Below are 24,594 nucleotides of genomic sequence, written 5' to 3'. Positions count from 1 at the left end.
ATACATATCAAAAGCATTGGTATGAAAGGTTGCATCATCAGAACAGATGCGAAGCAAATGCAGGAACTTGGAAAATGGAATGAAGCCCTTGCAGGAAGTGGGTGTGAGGAACTATAGTTGAGATATTAGTGAATTTCAATTGGAAGCCCAACCCCAGAAATGAAGACTGAAAATTGAGGAAGAGAAGGGAAGAGTCGGAAATGGACCATGTTAAGGCGAGAGAAGAGAGATTAGAAACAAAGTTGATGACATTTCCCAGTTCAGGGTGGGAGCAGGAAAGTGCAATAATACAGTCATCAATATACCAGAAAAAGAGGTGAAGGGAGATAATAGGACTAGAGAAAGGAATGTTCCATATATCCCACAAAAAGGCAGGCAATATAGGTACCAATGGTGACACCTTTTATTTGGTGGAAGTGAGTGAAGTTGAAGGAAAAGTTGTTCAGATTGAGAATAAGTTCAATCAGGCAGAGGGGGAGTGATGCTGGACAGAGACTGGTTAGGGTTAAATTCAAGGAAGAAACAGTGAACCCTCAGACCTTCCTAGTGGGGGACAGAAGTGTAGAAGAGTTGATTGCCACGGTGGACAGGGCCAGGCTATTGGAAACTGTTAAAAGTGACGGGGAGCATTGGAAGAGTCATGAATGTAGCTGTGAAGAGACTAGACAAAGGAATTTTGGTTTAACTCACATGTTTGTGGCTTTCAATGGCAGCTGTTCATCATTTTGCCATTCACACCTCTGCGGGACACATCTTTTGTTTCTTTACCCTATTTTGTCCCTTTAACAATCCTTCTTAGGCCTTGCATGACCAATCCTTTTGTCATTTAATCGGCCGTGTCTTCTACCCGATCGCAGGTTTCCCATTTATTGTTTTTCCACCTCCCACATTTTACTTGCTTAAAACCTATTACATTTCTAACTTTCCCCAGTTCTGATGAAAGATAATCAACCTGAGACATTAATTTTCTTGCTCCATAAATGCTGCCTGGAGACTATTTCTAGGATTATGTTTTCATTTCCGATTTCCAACATCTGCATATTTTGCTTTTTACTATTTAGGATCTCCATTTCAAAAAATTCATTGCAGCATAAGTAAAGAAAAATGTAATTTTACGAGCAATGAATTTTCACTTGTATGTTTCAATATAGCCTCTCTATAAGAATTCAAAATCTTATTTTTGGGAAAAAGGAAGCACAGGGGAGAACACTTGTTACAACTGATAAAGTTAATAGATCTGCAATAGACTACAGGTCACTAGAACTAGAAACCTAATTTTCATTTAAATAGTAGTTCAGTCACTAAAATTAATTGGCATACCAATCAAATATTGATGGAGACACCTTGGCACAGCTTTCTACTCCCTTAAGTCCAAGGGATTTGAATGTTTATAGTCTATAACTGAGTTAAACCATGTATCACCAAAACTGACTGTATTACATAAAGTTCTACTGGACCTTTGTCTCCTCTATCAAAACTGTTCAATATTCCAGGATCATCCTGGAACGTGAAGATAACCTTCTCCAATACTAAATTGCCTTGTAAATTCCTTGCCCCATCTCCTTCACTCGGACCTCCAACTAGTGCAAGGAGCTTTTGAAAGATTCAGGCCATCCATCTTGTAACTTGTGCCTCCTGGTATTTATCTGTATAACTAGTGCCTTAGTAGCCATGTTTAATAAAATCAAACACTGCTATATATTCTGCTCAATAAACCTGTGCGGGAGTTTTTATCTTTGTGCGAACTAATCAAATCACACCCTTCTGTTCACATCCCCTACCACTAAAGTATGTTGTCATGCAACTATCTAATTCCATTTAAACCAATTAACAGATTCTGAAAAGATAATTTGTCTTTACATTGTGCCTTTCACAAACTCAATGCCCCAAAGCACTTTACAGCCAATTTTTTTTTTTTTGAAAGGTAGACACTATTGTAATTTCAGACTCTGCATCTCCAATAGTTTGTGGAAGTGAACTCCATATTCCAACCACACTCTGTAAAGAATATTTTTCTAACCAACCTGGGAAGAGTGATAAATTGTGCCAGTGCATTCTCAGTATTCTAAAAGAACAAAAACTACAATCCCCATGAATGACATATGGAAATACTGGGAAATTATAACTCCTCAACCCACATAAAGAATTCAAATCCTTGCAGTAAAGCAGAACTCAAGCTCCAGTCCTGAAAGACAGAGTGAGGGGACAATTGCGAGGGAAGAAAGTGGAAGGGAAAGGGAGAGAGTGCAATCATGGTGAGAGGGAGCAAATGGCGAGTGGAGGCTTGGGAGAAGGTTTGTAATTAATATCCGCTGTGAATGACCAGAATTTTTCAATTTCACCATTTACAGAAATTACCCCAGAGAATAATATTTGCCTGCAGTAAGAGAGTGAATATAATTTTCATAAAAACTAACATAATCAGGTGAATATACAATAATTGTACTATTTCACATAGCTTCCAAAATATTACACTGAACTGCAAATAATTACTGTCCCCTCTCTTATGGCAGTTGAGCAAACAAATTATTTGTAAGGACAGTGTATCTCTGTCTGCTTCTCCCATTATGGAAGGGTTTCTGCCACACTTTTGGCAAAATGATGGCAGTGGAGTGGGAACAGCCCCAAGGAAATTCCCAGAAAATATTTTCCTTGGTTTGATGCTTTCTGGAATTACAAAGTGAAGTTAATAGCTCTTACTTAAAAATGAGTTGAAACATCTTCAAATTCATCAACCAGTTTATATTCAAATCAGTTTCAAAAACACACAAACAAAAAGATTTTTGTACATGAAGAAACAATTTGTATTTGTAGTAAGAAAATAAATAATATACTATTTGCAGTTTGAAAATAATTAAAAGTTGGTTCAAGTATGTAATCCGTACCAACATAAGAAATAGGAGTAGATCCTTTGGCCCATCAGACATGCATCAGCATTCAATGTGATCACTTCCAATCCTCTGCCTCAACTTCACTTTCCTGTCTGCCCCCTGAGAAACCAAAACTCTATCAATCCCAGTTTTGAATACACTGAAAGCTGAAGGATCTGCAATCTTCTAGGATAGACAATTCCAAAGTTTCACAATACTGAGTGAAGACATTACTCCTCATCCCAGGCCTAAATTATTTAGACCTAATTCTGAGGCTGTGCCCAGTGTTCTAAATTCCTCACTGAAGAGAAACAATCTTTCAGTGTCTAGCCTGTCAAAGCCCCTTCAGAATCTTGCAATTTTCAATGAGCTCACTTCATTTTTTTAAATCCAGAGAGCATAGGCTGCCCTTTGGGGTTTCAATGTCCTGTGCAACGGGTGATGGAAAACATCCTTCGGAGAGTACCTAGGGTGGCCGTATACTTAGAAGACATGCTCATCACCGGGGCCTCGGAAAAGGAACACTTGAAGAATCTGCCCAAAGTCCTCAGTGCTTTGAATAGACCGGCGTCCGCCACCTCAGAGAGAAATGCGTTTTTAACGTTCTGGAGGTCACCTATCTGGTATACTGGGTCAACAGAAAAAGGGGTTTTACCCGGTGGAAGACAAGGGGCGGGATTCTCCAATAATGGGGCTATGACCCCACGCCAGTGTCAAAACGTCCAAGTTTCGCTCTGGACTTTAAGGAAAGTCGCCACCGGCCATTCCCGACAGGCAATCCCGATCTCAGCGCGGAGAATCAGCTCAAGGTGCGGGCCATCCGGCAGGTTCCAATCGCTGAAGACCCAACCGTTCCTTTTTGGGACTCTACTATGGAAAATTCATCCCCAACTTGGCCTCGCTGCTTAGTCCGCTCCACAACCTATTAAAAAAAGGACATCAGTGGGAATAGAACCCCCCACCAGAGGCGATTCAAGGGGTAAAGAAGCAGTTGTCCTCCAAGAAGCTATTGACGCACTTCGGCCCAACAAAGCCGCTTCTCTTGATGTGCGCACTTCTCCCTATTGCGAAGGAGCTGTCCTCACACACTGGATGTTGCCTTGCGCACACTGGCTGACTTCGAGCGGAACTATTCCCAAATCAAGAATGGGGGCCTGGCAGTGGTATATGCTTTCTGCAAATTCCACCGGTATGTCTACGGCCACACATTTATGGTCTATATACAACTCAAACCGTTACTTGGACTATTCAAGGAGGATCGAGTGATTCCCCTGGTCGCATCTGCCAGTGTCCAGCGATGGGCAATGCTGCATACGAATACACACCGGAACCCTGGCCGGGCACACGGATCCCACACACCGATGCATTGAGCCTTCTGCCCCTCTCCACAAGACCGCTGGACCCAGCCTCCACTGTGAAATAGTAGCGGTGTTCCACTTTATGGATTCCTTTTTTAAAAAATCTTTGAATTAAGGGACTAGTGTGGCCAATCCACCTACCCCGCACATCTTTGGGTTGTGGGGGTGAGACCCACGCAGACGCAGAAAAAAATGTGGAAACTCCACAGGGACAGTGACCCAGGGCCGGGATCGAACCTGGGTCATCGGTGTCGTGAGGCAGCAGTGCTAACCACTGCATCACCATGTCTACACTTTATAATAATCATAATAGTTGCTTAGTGTCACAAGAAGGCTTCAATTAAGTTACTGTGAAAAGCCCCTAGACGCCACATTCCGGCGCCTGTTCGGGGAGGCTGGTACAGGAATTGAACCCTCGCTGCTGGCCTTGTTCTGTATAACAAGCCAGCTGTTTAGCCCACTGTGCTAAACCAGCCCCTATGGATTCCTTGCCAGTTACAGCGGCTCGTGTAAAAGAATGGACCCAGATGTGATACATGGTCCAGTATGGGCGCCAGCACAGAGCTTTGCCCGACGATCTGCGGGCCTATATGTCAAAACTCCCGGATCGGAGCGTAGAAGACGGTGTCCGATTGTGGGGGACATGGGTGGTCACCCCGAAACACAGTCAGGCGTCTTTGTTGCACGACCTCCACAATGGACACTTGGGGGTGTCAAAGATGAAGATGCTCCCCCGCAGCTATGACTGGTGACCTGGGATTGACTCAGACATCGAGCAGCTGGCCCAGCGCTGCGGACCATGCCAAGAGAACCAAAAGGTCGTCTCCCCCCCCCCGGCTTACACCAATACACCCTTGGGAATGGCCAGGAAAACAGTGGGCCCGCATTCACATCAACTTCGACAGCCCATTTCAAGGAGCAGCTTTCCTCGTGATGATGGACGCCAACTCGATGTGGCTCGAGGTTCACAAGGTGCAGACCGTGACCTTGAAGACAACAGCACACAGGCTGGGACACACTTCCAGCACCCATGGCATACACAAAGTGCTGATGTCGGACAACGGGGCCGCGTTCACCAACAAGTAGTTCGAAGCATTTACGGCCGCAAACAGAATTCGACTGTACGGACCGCCCCTCATCACCCAGCATCGAACAGGTTGGATGAGAGAACTGTCCAAACTTTAATGAGGGCGATAAAAAAGCTGACCTCGGGGACTTTCGGTGGCGGCCATGGTGTGAATGGTCGCACACAGGGCAGCTCCTGCTTGAAGGCGCAGAAAAGAGCTCTTTTTACCCAATATTTGGTGGAATCTTGATGAAAAGGTGTAGGTGAAGGTCGGAGTAGTGGTTTCCCCTGGGAGTGTATTATGGGCCAGGGTTCAGAGAACCCCAAAGTGTATCATGAAGTTCACCTGACCCACAACTTTTAATAGATTGTGGTATGGGGAGCACACGGCCCACTCTACAGGTGTGGTACAGCAGAAATGGAAAAGTATTTTTTAAAGCAAAACAATGTTTATTCTATGAACTCAAGTTAACCTTTTTAAAACATAGTGAACATCTTAGCAACCATTAATTCAAACCCCCAAAGAATACAACACTAAGTAATCCTTAAGCTGTCCTTTTAACATCCATAAGACTTTTAAAAAAAACTTTAAACAGAAGCACATCAGGTTAAAGTCACTACTGAGAGCAGTTATTAGTTTTAAATCACCAAAGGATCGATTTACAGTCTTTAGATTAGAGAGAGAGAGAGACTCATGCACCTTCTGGCTGTGACTGCAGCTATCCAGCTCTGAAAACGAAACTAAAACATACCCTGCAGCAAACAGCCTAAAACAAAAGTAAAAAGCTGACAGACAGCTCCACCCAGCTCCCACCCACTCTCTGACATCACTGCAGTAATACACACCCATTTCTTAAAGGTTCTCTCACATGACAAATGGTATGTCTGCTGGTTACCAAACCCGGCAGAAGATGGTGAAATACATGGCCAAAGAGTTGGAGAAAAGCTGTGGTGCAGCAGCCAGTGTAAGGATGGCTGAGGGGGAAGGGCTGGTGCAAGGTGGAAACCCCAGAAAGAGCAATTGATGGTTTTTATTAAGGAGGAATTCCGCCAACAGAGGAATTAAATGCGGGTGGATCACTTAAAGGCCATTGAAGGAGCTGTGGCACCTCTGAAGAGTTCGATGGAACGGGTGGAGAAGTGTTTGGAGGTGCAGGGATGGCAGATTCACGAGAATGAAGGAGTGATCTCAGACCACAGCGATCGTGTGGTGGCTCTGGAGGCAGAGGTGGGGCTCCTAGGACACCTTTGTAAAGCACTGAGGGCAAAGGTGGAGGAGCAGGAGAATACCTCAAGGAGGCAGAACCTGCAAATAGTGGGTCTGCCTGAAGGAGTGGAAGGTGCGAGTGCCACAAGGTACGTCTCGAAGATGCTGACGGGACTGGTGGCGGAAGGGGTGCTAGATAAGGCTTCTGAAGTGGACCGAGCGTATAGGTCCCTGAGGCAGAAACCTAGAGCTGGGGAGCCACCGCGGGCGGTGATTGTGAGACTCCACAAATTTGTGGAGAAAGAGACAATTTTGCATTGGGCCAGGGAGAAGCGTACCCCGAATGGGAGGGGAACAAGGTCAGAATTTATCAGGGCATCGGAGTCGAGTTGGCAAAGAGGCGGACAGGGTTCAACAAGGCCAAGGCATTGCTGTATCGACAGCCGATCAGGTGCGGGGTACTTTACCCGACGTAATTATGGATGATGTTCGAGGGTTGGGAGTATTATTTTGAGACCCCAGAAGCACAGAAGATTTCATTAAGGAGCAGAAACTGGGGGATAACTGAGTCGACAATGCTTGGGAACTGGGGTGCTGGCACTTCGTAATGGTTGGGAACATGTTTGAAGTGGGGGTAGGGATTGGGGGATTTTCGTCCCCTCCAGTTTGGAGGGAGTCCTTTTCAGGGTTTGCTGTTTACTGTTGGGTTCGTAAGGGGTGGCAGGGGTGAAAAGGTTATGTGGGGATGAATGTTCCCATTCCCCCCTTCCTGTTTTATGCGACTGTTTGTGTTTAGCATTTGTTTGTTTGCTTTTGGGGGAGGCAGCCTGGAGTTCTGGAGGAGTCTTTGTTTGGGTGGGGAAGGGTCAGTAGGGAGCCTTCTGTGGTGAATGTAGAATTACTGATAATTCACCAGTGCACTGTATTATGTTATGTTATTAACCCTGTGGGCTCCACCTATGGGCCATTGTGTGGTTTCACCCACAGGGGGATATGTTGGGGCATGTACGGGCTCCGCCCATGGCTCCACCCCTTTAGAGGAAGTAAAAGAGCAGCTGACCTGCGGGGCCGCCTTCAGTATTGTATCGGTCGCAGTCAGGCTCAGTTCTAAGCTGATTAAAACCACGGTTTACTTCTCCACATGTCTTTGAGTGAATTGATGGTCGCATCAATTTAATCAGCTTAAAATACTACTATGGAATCAGCCCTAAAACCTGACAGACTGGAACTCGATCCACAGGCCGCGAGGCGAAATAAATCTTTTCACATTGGCTTCGATGCTTCAAGGCCTATCTCGCCGCGTCGCCTACGCCATCCGTCACTGATGAACAGAAGCTGAGCCTCCTCCATGCACGGGTGAGCCATCGCATTTCTGTCCAGCTCGACGAAGCAGCTTCCTATACAGAGGCCCTCGCATTACTCGAACGAGGTCTACGCGCAACACGTCTTCACCACTCGCCGCCAGCGCCCGGGGAGTGGCTAGATGATTAACTACGTGACCTCAAAGCCCTCACACGCAACTGTAACTACCAGACCGTTACGGCCACTCAGCACATGGAGCTCGCCGTCCGAGACGTTTACATGGCGGGGGTCCGATCGAACTATGTGAGACAGCGCCTGCTCGAAAAAGGGGCCCAGGACCTGGACGACACGGTAAAACTGGCTACCTCTCTGGAGGTCGCTTTTCAGAGCCTTACTGCGTTTCTGGCCGACCACGCGACCACCTCGTGGGCCCCCGACCAGAGACTACCCCAGGCCTGTGCCGCGCGGCCGCCCGCCCATCATGGAGGGCTACCCTGCTATTTCTGCGGCCATTCCCAACACCCCCGACAGCACTGCCCGGCCCGCAACGTGAACTGCAGCAGCTGCGGGTGAAAAGGACACTTCGCCAAGGTCTGCCTGGCCAGGTCTAAGAACTCGAACTCACAGACTCAATCCACAGACTCACAGGCCCGCAGACCCCGCAAGGTGGCAGCGTGTATGCCGCCTCCGCCTCCGCACAACACGATGGGGTTCGCCATCTTGGCCATCCTCCCCCACGCAGCCGACAACGTGCGATCCATGGGGACAACGTGCGATCCATGGGGGCCACCATCTTGGACGCCATCTTCCTCACCGCCCGCCACGTTCGACCAACGGGGGCCGCCATCTTGGCCGCCATCTGCGACGCCGCTCGACGCATATGACCTACATGGGACAGCCATCGCGCGGCCGCCCCAGCACCTCCGATCACGCCGCCGGCTACCCACAACTCAGCACTGTCACCCTGGACCAGTCGCGACCTAAGCACCTCCGGAGCTCCATGATGGCCGTCCGGGTTAACGGGTACGAGACACCTTGCCTCTTCGACTCCAGGAGCACAAAGAGCATCATTCACCCGGACATGGTAATTCGCTGCTCGCTCCCAATATTCCCGACCCAACAAACGATCTCCCTCGCCTCTGGGTCGCACGCGGTGCAAATCCAAGGGTGCACTACTGCAACCCTAGCAATAAAGGGCGCTGAGTACGCTAATTTTCAACTATATGTGCTCCCAGACCTCTGCGCTCCTCTCCTTTTGGGACTCGACTTCCAGTGCAACCTCAGGAGCCTAACTCTTAAGTTCAGGGGGCTCCTGCCCCCACTCACCATATGCAGCCTCGCGACCCTACAAATCGACCGCCCCCCCTCTTCGCAAACCTCACCGCTGATTCCAAGCCAGTAGCCACCAGAAGCAGGCGGCATAGCATGCAGGACAGGACGTTCATTAGGTCCGAGGTCCAGCGTCTCTTGTGGGAGGGGGTCATAGAGGCCAGCAATAGCCCCTGGAGAGCTCAGGTGGTAGTCGTCAAGACTGGGGGAAAGTTCCGGATGGTGGTTGATTACAGCCAAACCATTAACCGGTTTTGCAACACGATGCATACCCCTTGCCCGGATTTCAGACATGGTAAATCAGATCGCGCACTACCGTGTGTTCTCCACGGTGGATCTGAAGTCTGCATACCACCAGCTCCCAATCCGCCCGGAGGACCGACACTACACGGCGTTTGAGGCAGACGGCCGCCTTTTCCATTTCCTCCGGGTCCACTTTGGCATCACGAACGAGGTTTCGGTGTTCCAACGAGCGATGGACCGAATGGTGGACCAGTACGGGCTGCGGGCCACGTTTCCGTACTTGGACAATGTCACCATCTGCAGCCATGATCAGCAGGACCACGACGCCAACCTCCACCGATTTCTCCAAACCGCCCAAAAACTCAACCTCACCTGCAACAAGGAGAAATGCATTTTCCGCACAACCAGGCTAGCCATCCTCGGCTACGTCGTGGAAAATGGGGTCCGAGGGCCCGACCCCGACTCTTACAACTCCCTCTCCCTCACTGTCCCAAGGCCCTGAAGAGGTGCCTTGGATTTTTCTCCTATTACGCCCAGCGGGTCCCCCAGTATGCGGACAAAGCCTGCCCACTATTTAAGGCCACCCTCTTTCCACTGTCAGCCGAGGCTCGCCAGGCCTTCAACTGCATCAAGGCGGACATCGCCAAAGCCGCGATGCGCGCGGTGGACGAGTCCGTCCCCTTCCAGGTGGAGAGCAACGCCTCAGAGGTCGCTCTCGCCACCACCTTCAAACAAGCAGGCAGACCGGTAGCGTCCTTTTCACGCACCCTCACCACCTCTGAAATCCGACACTCCTCGGTCGAAAAAGAAGCTCAAGCCATCGTGGAAGCTGTGTGGCACTGGAGGCACTACCTCGCTGGTAGGAGGTTTACCGACCAACGATCGGTTGCCTTCATGTTTGACGATCGAACTCTCCACCTTTAACTACGATATAGTATATCTTCCTGGGAAGCTCAACGAGCCCCCAGATGCCCTGTCCCGCGGCACATGCGCCAGCGCGCAAGATGACCGACTACGGGCTATCCACGATGACCTCTGCCACCCGGGGGTCACCCGGCTCGCCCATTACATCGCAACCTGCCCTACTCCACCGAGGAGGTCAGAGCTATAACCAGAGACGGCCAAATCTGTGCGGAGTGTAAACCGCACTTCTATCGACCGGATAAGGCCCACCTGGTAAAGGCAACCCGGCCCTTTGAACTCCTCAGTATCAATTTCAAAGGGCCCCTCCCCTCCAATAACCACAACACGTACTTCCGTAACATCATAGATGAGTTCTCCCGCTTCCCGTTTGCCATCCCCTGCCCCGATATGACCACCCCCACTGTCATTAAAGCCCTGCATAGTGTTCACCCTGTTTGGTTTCCCCAGTTATGTCCACAGCGACAGGGGCTTGTCGTTCATGAGCGACGAACTGCGTCAGTACCTGCTCAGTAAGGGCATAGCCTCGAGCAGGACTACCAGTTATAACCCCAGGGGAATCGGGCAGGTGGAGAGGGAGAACGCGACGGTCTGGAAGACCTGGCGCCCGCGGGCTCCACCACCGCTACCACGACTGCATCCCCCACACTATGTCCCGTCCAACCTCCCATGTTCAGCGCCCCCACCCCTATATGGTTCCCGCGCTCCCTCCCACCCGCCACACCGGTCCACGGGAATGAAGCTCCAGAAGAGCTGCTCCCGGAGTCCACGCCTGTGCCCGCTCTGGACCCACTTCCACAGCCACCCGAAGCGGCTGCAGCACCAGTGCTTCGGCGGTCGCAACGTACGATCCGGGCACCGGACCGACTGAATCTATGAGCCCATCCCTCCCGCCGGACTTCATTTTTTAAACAGGGGGTGAATGTGGTGAATGTATAATTACTGATAATTCACAAGTGCACTGTATTAACCCTGTGGGCTCCAGCTATGGGCCATTGTGTGGCTTCACCCACAGGGGGATAAGTTGGGCATGTACAGGCTCCGCCCATGGCTCCACCCCTTTAGAGGAAGTACAAGAACAGCTGACCTGCGGGGCCACCTTCAGTATTGTACCGGTCGCAGGCAGGCACAGTTCTAAGCTGATTAAAACCACGGTTTACTTCTCCACGTGTCTTCGAGTGAATTGATGGTCGCATCACCTTCTTCCTTGAGCGGAGGAGTGGGGGGAGGGGAGGTCATTGGGAGGTGCCTTTGAGCAAGGGCAGCCACGCTAGCAAGTAATACTGGTGAACGGAAGTGAGGTAGTGGAGGAGAAGGCCCAGAAGGGTAGCCGGGGGCAGAGGTTGTGGCGACATGGCAGAGATGACATGGACAGGGACGGTGAAGGGGCCATCTGGAATGGGCTAGGTAGAGGGTGGTGATGCACAATCAATGACCACTAAAGCGAGGTTGTAGTCCAACTGAAGACTTTAATAAGCTAGATGTTTCCCCCAGCAGCTCAGGTACAGAATGAAGGCTGCTGGGGTGGCACAGGTTCTTATACCCCGCCTAGCAGGGCGGAGCTATCATACATTCTAACCAATAGAAAGCATACAGTTTCCACCAATGGTGCTTTAGCCTATCAGGTACCGTAATACCTATAATATCACATTCACCCCCTGTTAAAAAAAAAGTCCGGCGGGGGTGGTGGCCTGAAACTACAAAACATGGCAACGTGCTATAATTAGTTATGGAGGTACCGTAATACCTCCGTACAGTGTTTAGTAACTATTTACAATTCTGATAGCTATGTACATTTGATGGTTTATATTTACAGTTTACAATTAAAATGAAGCAATCAGTCGATCGGGGGCTCTGGTCGTCCTCTGTGATCGTCGGAGCTTCGGTGGTGACTCCGGTGGAGGCTCAGGCATCTGTGACTCCGGGAGCGTGGCTTCGATCTCCATGGCAGTTTCGGCACCCCTAGACGGCGCTGGTGGGGAAAACGGTTGACCTGGGAAGGGGGCGCCTGAGGGGGTGGGGGGGCCTAGACTGGGCCGGCGGAAGGACCGATCCTCCTGTAAGGTGCTGCGGTGGAGGGGAGGGTGGGACTGGTGGCTGGGATGTGCGTGGGGTTCAGGCGGGCGGCAGGTCCCGTAGGGAGACCGTACCTTGTCGACCGTCGGGGTACGCCACAAAGGCGTACTGGGGGTTAGTATGGAGCAGATGGACCCTCTCGACCAATGGGTCCGACTTGTGCGCCCGCACGTGTTTTCGGAGCAGGATGGGTCCGGGTGCTGCCAGCCAGGTCAGGAGCGAGGTCCCAGAGGAGGACTTCCTGGGGAAGACAAGGAGACGCTCGTGGGGTGTCTGGGTGGTCTTACAAAGCAGTTACCGGATGGAGTGGAGGGCATCCGGGAGGACTTCTTGCCAGCGGGAGACTGGGAGGTTCCTAAACCGTAGAGCCAGTAGGACGGTCTGCCAGACCATTCCGTTCTCCCTCTCTACCTGTCCGTTACCCCGGGAGTTGTAACTGGTCGTTCTGCTCGAGGCGATGCCCTTGCTGAGCAGGAATTGACGCAGTTCGTCGCTCATAAAGGAGGACCCCCTATCACTATGTATGTAGGCGGGGAACCCGAACAGTGCAAAGATGCTATGGAGGGCCTTGATGATGGTGGTTGCGGTCATGTCGGGGCAGGGGATGGCGAATGGGAACTGGGAGTACTCGTCAATCACGTTCAGGAAGTACGTGTTGCGGTCGGTGGAGGGGAGGGGGCCTTTGATCCATGCCGAGGCGTTCAAAAGGACGGGAAGCCTTTGTCAGGTGTGCTTTCTCTGGTCGGTAGAAGTGCAGTTTGCACTCCGCGCAGATTTGGTAGTCCCTGATGGCTGTCCTGACCTCCTCGATGGAGTAGGACAGGTTGTGGGTCTTGACAAAATGGAAAAAGCGAGTGACCCCCGGGTGGCAGAGGTCCTCGTGGAGGGCTCGGAGATGGTCCACTTGTGCAGTGGCACATGTGCCGCTGGACAGGGCGTCAGGAGGCTCGTTTAGCTTCCCGGGACGATACAAGATCTCGTAGTTGTAGGTGGAGAGTTCGATCCTCCACCGCAAGATCTTATCGTTTTTTATCTTGCCCCGCTGTGCATTATCAAACATGAAAGCAACCGATCGTTGGTCCGTGAGGAAAGTGAATCTCCTGCCGGCCAGGTAATGCCTCCAATGTCGCACAGCTTCTACTATGGCCTGGGCCTCCTTTTTGACTGAGGAGTGGCGGATTTCGGAAGCATGGAGGGTACGAAAGAAGAAGGCCACGGGTCTGCACGCTTGGTTGAGGGTGGCCGCCAGAGCTACGTCGGACGCATCGCTCTTGACCTGGAAGGGGAGGGACTCATCGATGGCGTGCATCGTGGACTTTACAATGTCTGCTTTGATGCGGCTGAAGGCATGGCGGGCCTCTATCGACAGGGGAAAAGCTGTGGATTGGCTCAGGGGACGGGCCTTGTCTGCGTAGTTGGGGACCCACTGGGCGTAGTAGCTAAAAAACCCTAGGCAACGTATCAGGGCCTTGGAGCAGTGAGGGAGGGGGAACTCCATTAGGGGGCGCATGCGTTCAGGGTCGGGGCCTATAACTCCTTTTCGCACTACGTAGCCGAGAATGGCTAGGCGGTCGGTGCCAAACACGCATTTATCCTTGTTGTATGGAAGGTTAAGGATTTTAGCGGCCTGGAGAAATTTTCGGAGGTTGGTGTCGTGGTCCAGCTGGTCATGGCCGCAGTTGGTGACATTATCGAAATACGGGAATGTTGCCCGTAAACCATACCGGTCAACCATTCGGTCCATCTCGCGCTGGAAGACCAATACCCCATTGGTGACACCGAAGGGAACCCTTAAGAAGTGTTGGAGCCGACCATCTGCTTCGAAGGCCGTGTATTTGCGGTCACTAGTACGGATGGGGAGCTGGTGGTAGGCGGACTTGAGATCCACCGTGGAGAAGACCTTATAATGCGCGATCCGGTTTACCAGGTCGGATATGCGGGGGAGAGGGTACGCGTCCAGCTGCGTAAACCTGTTGATGGTCTGACTGTAGTCGATGACGATCCTATGCTTCTCCCTGGTCTTTACCACCACTACTTGAGCTCTCCAGGGGCGGTTACTGGCTTCAATGACCCCTTCCCTCAGTAGCCTTTGGACCTCTAACCTAATAAAGATCCGGTCCTGGGCACTGTAGCGTCTGCTCCTGGTGGCGACGGGTTTGCAATCCGGGGTGAGGTTCGCAAACAGGGAAGGCGGGTCGACCTTAAGGGTCACGAGGCTGCAGACAGTACGGGAGAGTATAGTGCCGCCGAATTTGAAGGTCAGACTTTGAAGGCTACACTGGAAGTCTAAACCCAGGAGTGTAACCGCGCAGAGGTGGGGAAGGACGTAGAGACGTAAATTTTTGAACTCCCTTCCCTGGACTGTGAGATTTGCTACACAAAACCCCTTTATCTCCACGGAGTGTGAACCGGAAGCCAGGGATAATTTTTGATTAATGGGGTGGATGAGGTGAGAACAGCACCTTACCGTGTCAGGGTGTATGAAGCTCTCCGTGCTCCCAGAGTCGATTAGGCAGGACGTATCGTGCCCGTAGATGAATACGGTTGTCGTAGCAGTTGAGTGTTCGAGGCCGAGACTGATCCAGAGTCACCAAGGCTAATCGCAGCAGTTGAGAGTTCTCTTCGGGCAGTGCGTGGTTAGCCGAGCTGGGGTCCTGGGGGTTCATCCAAGTTGGCGGCTCCCATTGGTCGCAAATGACTGGGGGTGCACAAAATGGCGGGGCCCATCCCTCCAACGTGGCGTCCGCAGAACAAGATGGTGGCGCCCGGGGTCCACACGTGGCCCTGGAATATGAAGATGGCGGCGACCGCTGGCCACACGGGGCTCGTGGAGAGGTTTGTGGTTGCGGTCTGCATTCGCCGCTGGAGACCACGGCTACCGCTCGGGCCTGGCATACCCCCACGAAATGGCCCTTTTTGCCGCATCCCTTGAAGATGGATGCGCAGGCCGGGCAGCGCTGGCGGGGGTGCTTGGCCTGCCCGTAAAAGTAGCAGCAGGGCCCCTCGGGGTTGCCAGGCCGCCTTACAGCGCAGGCCTGTGGGGGAATGGGGGAAGTCCAGGGGGCTGCAACGCTGTCGGGAACGTAAGTGCGGGTGTTCCTGGAGGCCACGTCCAGGGAGCCTGCAAGGGCCCGTGCCTCCCTGAGACCCAGGGTGTCCTTTTCTAACAGACGCTGGCGGATTTGTGAAGATAGCATACCTGCCACGAAAGTGTCCCGGACTAAGAGTTCCGTGTGTTCGCTCGTCAAAACCTGCGGGCAGCTGCAGCTTCTTCCCAGCACCGGGAGTGCGCGGTAGAATTCCTCCAGCGATTCCCCAGGGGTTTGTCGTCTTGTTGCAAGCAGGTGCAGGGCGTAGACCTGGTTTACCGGGCGAACATAGTGTCCTTTTAGCAGCTCTATTGCTGCATCGAAGTCTTCCACTTCCTCAATGAGGGTGTAAATCTCAGGCCTCACCCTTGATAGCAGGACGTGCAGTTTCTGCTCTCCTGTGGGTGCGTTTTCGGCCGTCCCGAGATACCCTTTAAATCACGCCAGCCAGTGCTTAAAGATTGCCGCTGAGTTCGCCGCGTGGGAGTTAAGTTGCAGACACTCCGCTTTGATTCGGAGCTCCATCCTTTCTTCTTAAAAAACTAGCTTATTAAATTGATGCATGATCAATGACCACTAAAGCGAGGTTGTAGTCCAACTGAAGGCTTTAATAAGCTAGATGTTTCCCCCAGCAGCTCAGGTACAGAATGAAGGCTGCTGGGGCGGCACGGGTTCTTAAACCCTGCCTAGCAGGGTGGAGCTATCATACATTCTAACCAATAGAAAGCATACAGTTTCCACCAATTGTGCTTTAGCCTATCAGGTACCGTAATACCTATAATACCATTAGGTTTGCTTGTGTTAAATGGGGAAGATGACGGACGGGAAGAGGGGATTGGAGGCGTAAACCTCCAGTAAGGCTGGTAACGTGGAACGTTCAGGGACTGAATGGGCCGGTTCAAAAGTCGTGGGTGTTCGCGCACCTCAGGAGTTTGAAAGCGGGGGTGTTCTTTCTGCAGGTGATGCACCTCCACGTGAAGGACCAGGTTAGGTTAAGAAAGGCGTGGGTCGGGCAGGTTATCCACTCGGGGTTTGATTCGAAATTAAGAGATGGGGGAATTTTAATGAGCACAGAAATGGGATTTGAGAGTGCGAAGGAGGTGAGGGATCCGGGTGGGAGATATGTGATTGTAAGTGGGGTATTGGAAGAGGCGCCAGTGGTGTTGGTAAATGTGTATGCCCAAAAGTGGGATGATGTGGGTTTTATAAGGGGGTTGCTGGCAGCAATCCCGGATTTGGCCATGTATCAGTTGATCACGGGAGGAGATTATAATTGTGTCCTAGAGCCGATGGTGGATAGGTCGAGCCCCAGGTCGATGGGTGGGTACGAATGGCAAGGGAGCTGGGGGGGTTTATGGAGAGGATGGGTATAGTGGATCCATGGCGCTTTCGGAACCCAGGGCGAAGGGAGTATTCCTTCTTTTCACACGTCTATAATGTGTATTCGAGGATTGATTACTTTGCAGTGAGCCGGGAGATTTCATTTGGGGTATGCGGGGATAGTTATCTCGGACCATGCTCCCCATTGGCTGAAGATTCGGTTTAGATCGGGACGAGAGCAGAGGCCGGTGTGGAGGTTTGATTCGGGGTTGTTGGCGGTTGGAGGTTTTTGTGATCAGGTGCGGGCGGCGAGTAAGGAGTTGAATTAGAATGGGGAGGTGTCAGCGGCCATTTTTTGGGAAGCACTGAAGGCAGTGGTCGGGGGAGAAATTATTTTTTTAAGGCTCGTGCTGATGGGGTAAAGAGGAAGGAATATGACCGCCTAGTAAGCAAGATAGTGGAGGTGGACAGGGAGTATTCGAGGGTGCCCACCACGGAGGGATTGGTGAGGAGGAAAAAGATGCAGGAGATGTTTGACAGGTTGACAACAGGGAGGGCGGTAGGGCTAGAGGGGTGCAATACGAGTATGGGGAGAAGGCGAGCCGCATGCTAGCGCACCAGCTGTGGAGACAGGCCACGTCCAGGGAAATATTGAAGTTACGGACTGGGGCTGGAGATGTGGTGTCAGAGCCGGGGAAGATAAACGAGGCGTTTAGGGAGTACTACCAGAGACTGTACGAGGTGGCCCCGGAAGAGGAGGGGGACATGGGGTAGATTCAGGACGAGCTGGAATTTCCTCAGGTGGAGGAAGCAAAGAGATAGGTGTTGGAGGAGCCCCTGGAGCTGAGGGAGGTGCTGGATAGTATCAGGGGTTTGAAGTCGGGGAGGGCCCCAGGGCCGGATGGATATCTGGCAGAATTTTATAAGAAATGTGCGACGGACTTGGCACCACGCCTGTTGGGGGCGTTTAATGAAGTGCTGGGGAAGGGGGAGCTGCCGAAGACAATGATGCAGGCAGTAGTCAAGTTAATCCAGAAAAAGGGGAAGGACCCGGTGGAATGTGGGTCGTATAGACCCATATCACTATTGAACAAGGATGTGAAAATATTGGCTAAGTTGTTGGCGGGGAGGATGGAGGATTGTGTTCCGGGGGTGGTTGCAGAAGATCAAACAGGCTTTGTGAAGGGCAGGCAGCTTGCGAGTAATATAAGAAGGCTGCTGAATGTGGGGATGAATCCGTTGGGGGCTCTGGTACCAGAGGTGGTGATGTCCATGGACGCGGACAAGGCATTTGATCGGGTGGAGTACTGGTACTTGTTCGACGTTTTGGGAACGTTTGGGTTTGGGGCGAGATTTGTGGCATGCATGTTGCTGTATGTGGCACCAAGGGTGAGTGTGAGGACGAATAATACGAATTTGCAAGCTTTGACTCACACAGGGGTATGAGGCAGGGGTGCCCACTGTCGCCGCTGCTGTTTGCGCTGGCTATAGAGCATTGAGAGATGGCTCTTAGGGGGTCGGCGGAGTTGCGGGTTATTGTGAGGGGATAGAGGGAGCATCGGGTGTTGCTCTATGCCGATGACCTGTTGCTGTATGTTTCGGATCTGCTGGAAAGTATGGGAAGGATTATGGGACTGCTGGGGAGGTTTGGAGGGTTTTTGGGCTGCAATGTAGGGAAAAGTGAGGTTTTCCCGGTGAATGAGCTGAGACAGTGGGCTAATTTAGGGCGGACGCCATTTACGGTAGCAAGGGATAGGTTTAGGTATTTGGGGATTCAGGTAGCGAGGGAATGGACGGGACTCCATAACTGGAACTTAAAGAAGCTGGTAGAGGAAGCCAGGGGGGATCTCAGGAGGTGGGATACACTACAGTTGACGTTAGCGGGTAGGGTCCAAGTATCGAAAATGAATATTCTGCCTAGGTCCTTGTTTATTTTTCAGACTCTCATGATCTTTATACCAAAGACCTTTTTCGGAAATTGGATACGATCATTTCGGACTTTGTATGGCAGAGAAGGTGCCGAGGGTTCGGAGGACCCTGCCATAGAGGTAGCAGGGGAGGTTGACGTTGCCGAATCTGCTTCATTATTATTGGGCGGCAAATGTGGATAAGGTGTGGCGATGGTAGGAGGGAGAAGGGGTGGAGTGGGTTCAGATGGAGGAGGAATCTTGTAAGGGGTCCAATTTGAGGGCTATGGTCATGGCAGCGTTGCCAATGGCTCCGAGTAGGTATTCAGAGAGCCTGGTGGTGCAATCTACGGTGACTTTATGGAATCAGTTGAGTAAGCATTTTAGGGTGGAAGGGATGACGATATTATCGCCGCTGTGCGAGAATCATGGGGGGGGGGGGGGGGGGGGGGGGGGGGGATGGATGGATGAGCCTGATACAGTTTAAGGTGGTGCACAGGATGCATATGACTCGGGCGAGAACGAGTGAGTTCTTCCAGGGTGTAGTGGATGAGTGTGAGCAGGGGCCAGAGAATCACGCACACATAGAGCATAACATAGAACATAGAAAATACAGCACAGAACAGGCCCTTCGGCCCACGATGTTGTGCCGAACCTTTGTCCTAGATTAATCATAGATTATCATTGAATTTACAGTGCAGAAGGAGGCCATTCGGCCCCCCGAGTCTGCACCGGCTCTTGGAAAGAGCACCCTACTCAAACTCAACACCTCCACCCAACACCAAGGGCAACTTTGGACACTAAGGGCAATTTACCATGGCCAATCCACCTAACCTGCACATCTTTGGACCGTGGGAGGAAACCGGAGCACCCGGAGGAAACCCACGCAGACACGGGGAGGACGTGCAGACTCCGCACAGACCGTGACCCAAGCCGGAATCGAACCTAGGACCCTGGAACTGTGAAGCAATTGTGCTATCCATAATGCTACTGTGCTGCCCTTAAGAACAAATAAATCTACACTATATCATTTTACCGTAATCCATGTACCTATCCAATAGCTGCTTGAAGGTCCCTAATGTTTCCGACTCAACTACTTCCACAGGCAGTGCATTCCATGCCCGCACTACTCTCTGGGTAAAGAACCTACCTCTGATATCCCTCCTACATCTTCCACCTTTCACCTTACATTTATGTCCCCTTGTAATGGTTTGTTCCACCCGGGGAAAAAGTCTCTGACTGTCTACTCTATCTATTCCCCTGATCATCTTATAAACCTCTATCAAGTCGCCCCTCATCCTTCTCCGTTCTAATGAGAAAAGGTCGAGCACCCTCAACCTTTCCTCGTAAGACCTACTCTCCATTCCAGGTAACATCCTGGTAAATCTTCTTTGCACCTTTTCCAAAGCTTCCACATCCTTCCTAAAATGAAGTGACCAGAACTGTACACAGTACTCCAAATGTGGCCTTACCAAAGTTTTGTACAGCTGCATCATCACCTCACGGCTCTTAAATTCAATCCCTCTGTTAATGAATGCGAGCACACCATAGGCCTTCTTCACAGCTCTATCCACTTGAGTGGCAACTTTCAAAGATGTATGAACATAGACCCCAAGATCTCTCTGCTCCTCCACATTGCCAAGAACTCCACCGTTAACCCTGTATTCCGCATTCATATTTGTCCTTCCAAAATAGACAACCTCACACTTTTCAGGGTTAAACGCCATCTGCCACTTCTCAGCCCAGCTCTGCATCCTATCTATGTCTCTTTGCAGCTGACAACAGCCCTCCTTACTATCCACAACTCCACCAATCTTCGTATCGTCTGCAAATTTACTGACCCACCCTTCAACTCCCTCATCCAAGTCATTAATGAAAACCATAAACAGCAGAGGACCCAGAACTGATCCCTGCGGTACGCCACTGGTAACTGGGATCCAGGCTGAATATTTGCCATCCACCACCACTCTCTGACTTCTATCGGTTAGCCAGTTCGTTATCCAACTGGCCAAATTTCCCACTATCCCATGCCTCCTTACTTTCTGCAGAAGCCTACCATGGGGAACCTTATCAAATGCCTTACTAAAATCCATGTACACTACATCCACTGCTTTACCTTCATCCACATGCTTGATCACCTCCTCAAAGAATTCAATAAGACTTGTAAGGCAAGACCTACCCCTCACAAATCCGTGCTGACCATCCCTAATCAAGCAGTGTCTTTCCAGATGCTCAGAAATCCTATCCTTCAGTACCCTTTCCATTACTTTGCCTACCACCGAAGTAAGACTAACTGGCCTGTAATTCCCAGGGTTATCCCTAGTCCCTTTTTTGAACAGGGGCACGACATTCGCCACTCTCCAATCCCCTGGTACCACCCCTGTTGACGAAAAGATCATTGCCAACGGCTCTGCAATTTCATCTCTTGCTTCCCATAGAATCCTTGGATATATCCCGTCAGGCCCGGGGGACTTGTCTATCCTCAAGTTTTTCAAAATGCCCAACACATTTTCCTTCCTAACAAGTATTTCCTCAAGCTTTTGGGAATGTGAAAAATTGGGAAGATTCTGGGCGGGAGTGTTCGCGGTCTTAGCCAGGATAGTGGAGGAGAATACACCAAATATAGAACTAATAACATGAATATCAAGAATTTTTAAAAAATCTAAATGATACTATTTTGTGGGGTGGTGGTGCATCTTCTCACTGTTTGTAGGTGGAAATGCGAGTTGATAAGGCAATTAAAAACCAAATGATATACCTGCATTTGTAAATAGGGACATCGGATATAGAAACAAGGAAGTCATGCTGTACCTTTACAAATCTCAGCTGGAATACACTGTACAATTCTGAGCACCACACGAAGAAGGATGTCAAGGTCTCGGAGAAATTACTATGAGGTTTGCCAGGACGATCACTGGGAATAAGGGTCTTCAATTACAATTGGAAAATCTGCTATTGATTTCCTTAGAACGAAGATGGGAGACTTGATAGGGGTACTCTAATTTATAAGGGGTTTCGTAGAGATAGTGAGATATTATTTGCTCAAGCAAGTGGATCAATAAACAGGGATGGCACATTTAAAATAATTGACAACAGAATTAAAAGGGAAAGAGGCAAACTCCCCCACCCCCTCCCCAACATAGAATTCCTGTGGTGCAGAAGTAGGCTATTCGTCCCATCGAGTCTACACCGACCCTCTGAAACAGCACCCTAGCTGGGCCCACGCCCCCCTCCTATCCCCATAACCCTAAAACCCCATCTAACCTACACACCTTTGGACTGTGGGACAAAATCGGAGAACCCAGAGGAAAGCCATGCAGACACAGGGAGAATGTACAAACTCCACACGGACTGTGAGCCAGGGTCGGAATTGAACACAGGTCCTTGGCGCTGTGAACACATAACCGAAAGGGTGGTAGAAGTAGATTCCGTGGGACAACTGGACATGCACTGGAAGAGAACCATGTTTTAGGTTTATGAGGTTTTCATTTGCTGGGGCAAAAACTGAACAGTGCTTTCAAAGCGCCAGCAGAGGCCAAATGGTCTCGCTTTTGTGCTATAAGGTTCTATGATTCGAAGTTCAGAAATGTTCAAAAAGTAATAACTCAGACAAAAATAGGCCTGTCGGTCTAACACTGGGTAAGCCTCCAAAAACCATACTACATTGTGAAATTAATATGCACTGGAAATACACAGGCTAATTAAAAACAGGTGGCGCAGATTTGACAAATTTAACATAAATAAGTTTTTTGATAATGGAAATGCAGTGGATATTGTGCATGTAGATTTTCAAATGGTGCTGCACAGAAAGCATGTCAATAAAATGAAATTATATGATATTCAAGCGTGAATGGAAGTCTGTTAAAGGGAAGAAAATATATACTAGTAACTAATAGATCTTTTCCCATACTGCAAGGATGTGAACAGAAGTTAGCTTTTGGAACCTGGCAAAATTTGTAGATGGCATAAAAAGGGGTTAATTTGAAGAGAAAGTTATGTGACTTCCAATTGTGCCTAGTTTAGAGTTGCCAACTTGAGGACAGTGGAGTTGGTGCGAAATAAACAGCCTGTTCGGTGCTATGTCAGTTTATTATATTACACCAATATAATAAACTAAGCTAACTAAGAATTAGTTGCTTTTCCCTTTTTTAATGATGCTCTTCTGGTTCTGTGTGTTTCCATAGTAGCAAGCTTTAAACATTCATTTAGATGATTGCTCAGTTGATAAAAATGTTAATGATACCTAAATATACATTTTGATTGTTGAAGTGGCAGCTATCAGGTTCATCATTAAATCCAGTCTGAAAACCATCTACTAAACTTCTCTCCATTCATAAAATTAAACAACTTGGATTTTTTTCAATATAATAAAACTGTACATGAAGTTAGTTCAAAGAAGAATCAATAATTTGCCTTTATTAAACAGAAGTAATTAAAAGAACATGAAATTAATTGAGGAAATGGGTTGTGCACAACTGCAATGCACTGCAGCTCCAACACTCAAAACCATCAGAAATGCAATCATATAACACATCAGTTCACAATCCGATTTAATATAATCAGAAAGCCTCATATGAAGACTTATGGTGTTTCCCTGCAGGGTGGAAGTGCAAATAAAATAAATTATATCGCGCATTCAACCAGTTAGTAGATCATGTCTCCTCGCAACTAGCCATAAGTAGCACAGGCAAGCAGTCACTTTGGAAGCAGAGACATATTAATGATAACTTTCCACCTTCTACTTGGAAAAATACATACTTTTCCCATTAAATGAGAATTTATAAAAATGATGAAAAATGCAACAGGATTCACCTTACCTACGTCTTTCTTCATTGTGTTATAGAACACCCCACCTTGTTCAAATAAGTGTGGCAATTTCTTTGCGTATGACCAAACATCTTCTCCTAAACAATGACACAAAACAAATTTTGTTGATAACTCGAAGCACCTGATTGATTTTGCTACTCAAGCACAGAAAATGCAATAATTACTTATGTCATTATTATTTACAGAACATTGGAATATATTTTCAAAAGCAACGACCATAATCTTATCTGAAGCTATTTTTTTTTAAAAAGCATTGAATTAATTTCACTTTTTCCATTCTCAGTCTTGATCTGATGCATGGCTCTAACTAAAATAGAAGCATGCAAGAATAATTTGAATTACTTGCCCTGAGATTTTATCTCAAGGTATGGATGTTCCTCATTTGAACAACTTAGTTGAGACTGCTTCAATGACCTTAAATCAAAACAATACTGGAAAGTATTTGCCATTTGAATGTTTCAGTGCGGTTGGCCGCTTACTCTGCTTGAAGACATTACTACTGCTAGATGTCTGGAATTATCTTTATCGTGGTGTCAGAATTAAACTGGCGTTGGGGGGGAAAGGAAATACGTGTTGTAGTGATATCATAGTTGTGATGTAATTCACCGACTGCCCACTAGGGTGTTAAAGTCAGCTGATCCCTCAGACTGGCTAGAGAAAGTCAAAGAGAGAGGCTGTTTTTGCACAATTTTACTGTTTTGTCATCTGTTCTCTTGTATATAGTTTACCCACATTTAATGTTGATAAATTGTTTATCGCTTTAACTACAAGTGTTCTTATAATAAATAAGGCCATTAGACAAGAACATTACATGGTACCAAGATTGGGGTTGAAAGGTATTAAACACTGAGAAAAAACTATCAGCCTGCCACAGAGATTTGAAGATTTTGCAGTCTGCAAAAATTTAATATGGAGTCGTTGAAGCCACCAGAGTCTCAGCTTTCATGGTAATGTGGATGGCTAGTGTTTAAACAACAATTTAATTTGTTTCTTATTGCAGTAAATTTAGAAGTCAATCAGATTCACATAAGGTAGCAATGTTCCTTACTGCGGCAGGGCCAGCAGCAATTGCTGTATTT

General features: G+C 49.2%; 1 protein-coding gene across 1 annotated transcript in view; it reads right to left on the bottom strand.

Moving 5' to 3' along the window:
- Positions 1-24,594, bottom strand: part of vcpip1 (valosin containing protein (p97)/p47 complex interacting protein 1) — a 78,250-nt gene that overhangs the window by 15,779 nt on the left and 37,877 nt on the right. The window contains exon 2 of the mRNA XM_072467642.1: positions 23,506-23,592. Within this exon, the coding sequence (XP_072323743.1) occupies positions 23,506-23,592 (87 nt within the window). The remainder of the gene's footprint in view (positions 1-23,505; positions 23,593-24,594) is intronic.

The sequence above is a fragment of the Scyliorhinus torazame genome, chromosome 11 (assembly GCF_047496885.1).
Source record: "Scyliorhinus torazame isolate Kashiwa2021f chromosome 11, sScyTor2.1, whole genome shotgun sequence".
NCBI classification, from domain to species: domain Eukaryota; kingdom Metazoa; phylum Chordata; class Chondrichthyes; order Carcharhiniformes; family Scyliorhinidae; genus Scyliorhinus; species Scyliorhinus torazame.
The sequence above is the reverse complement of the archived record's forward strand: the minus strand, read 5'-3'. Positions and strand labels throughout refer to the sequence as shown.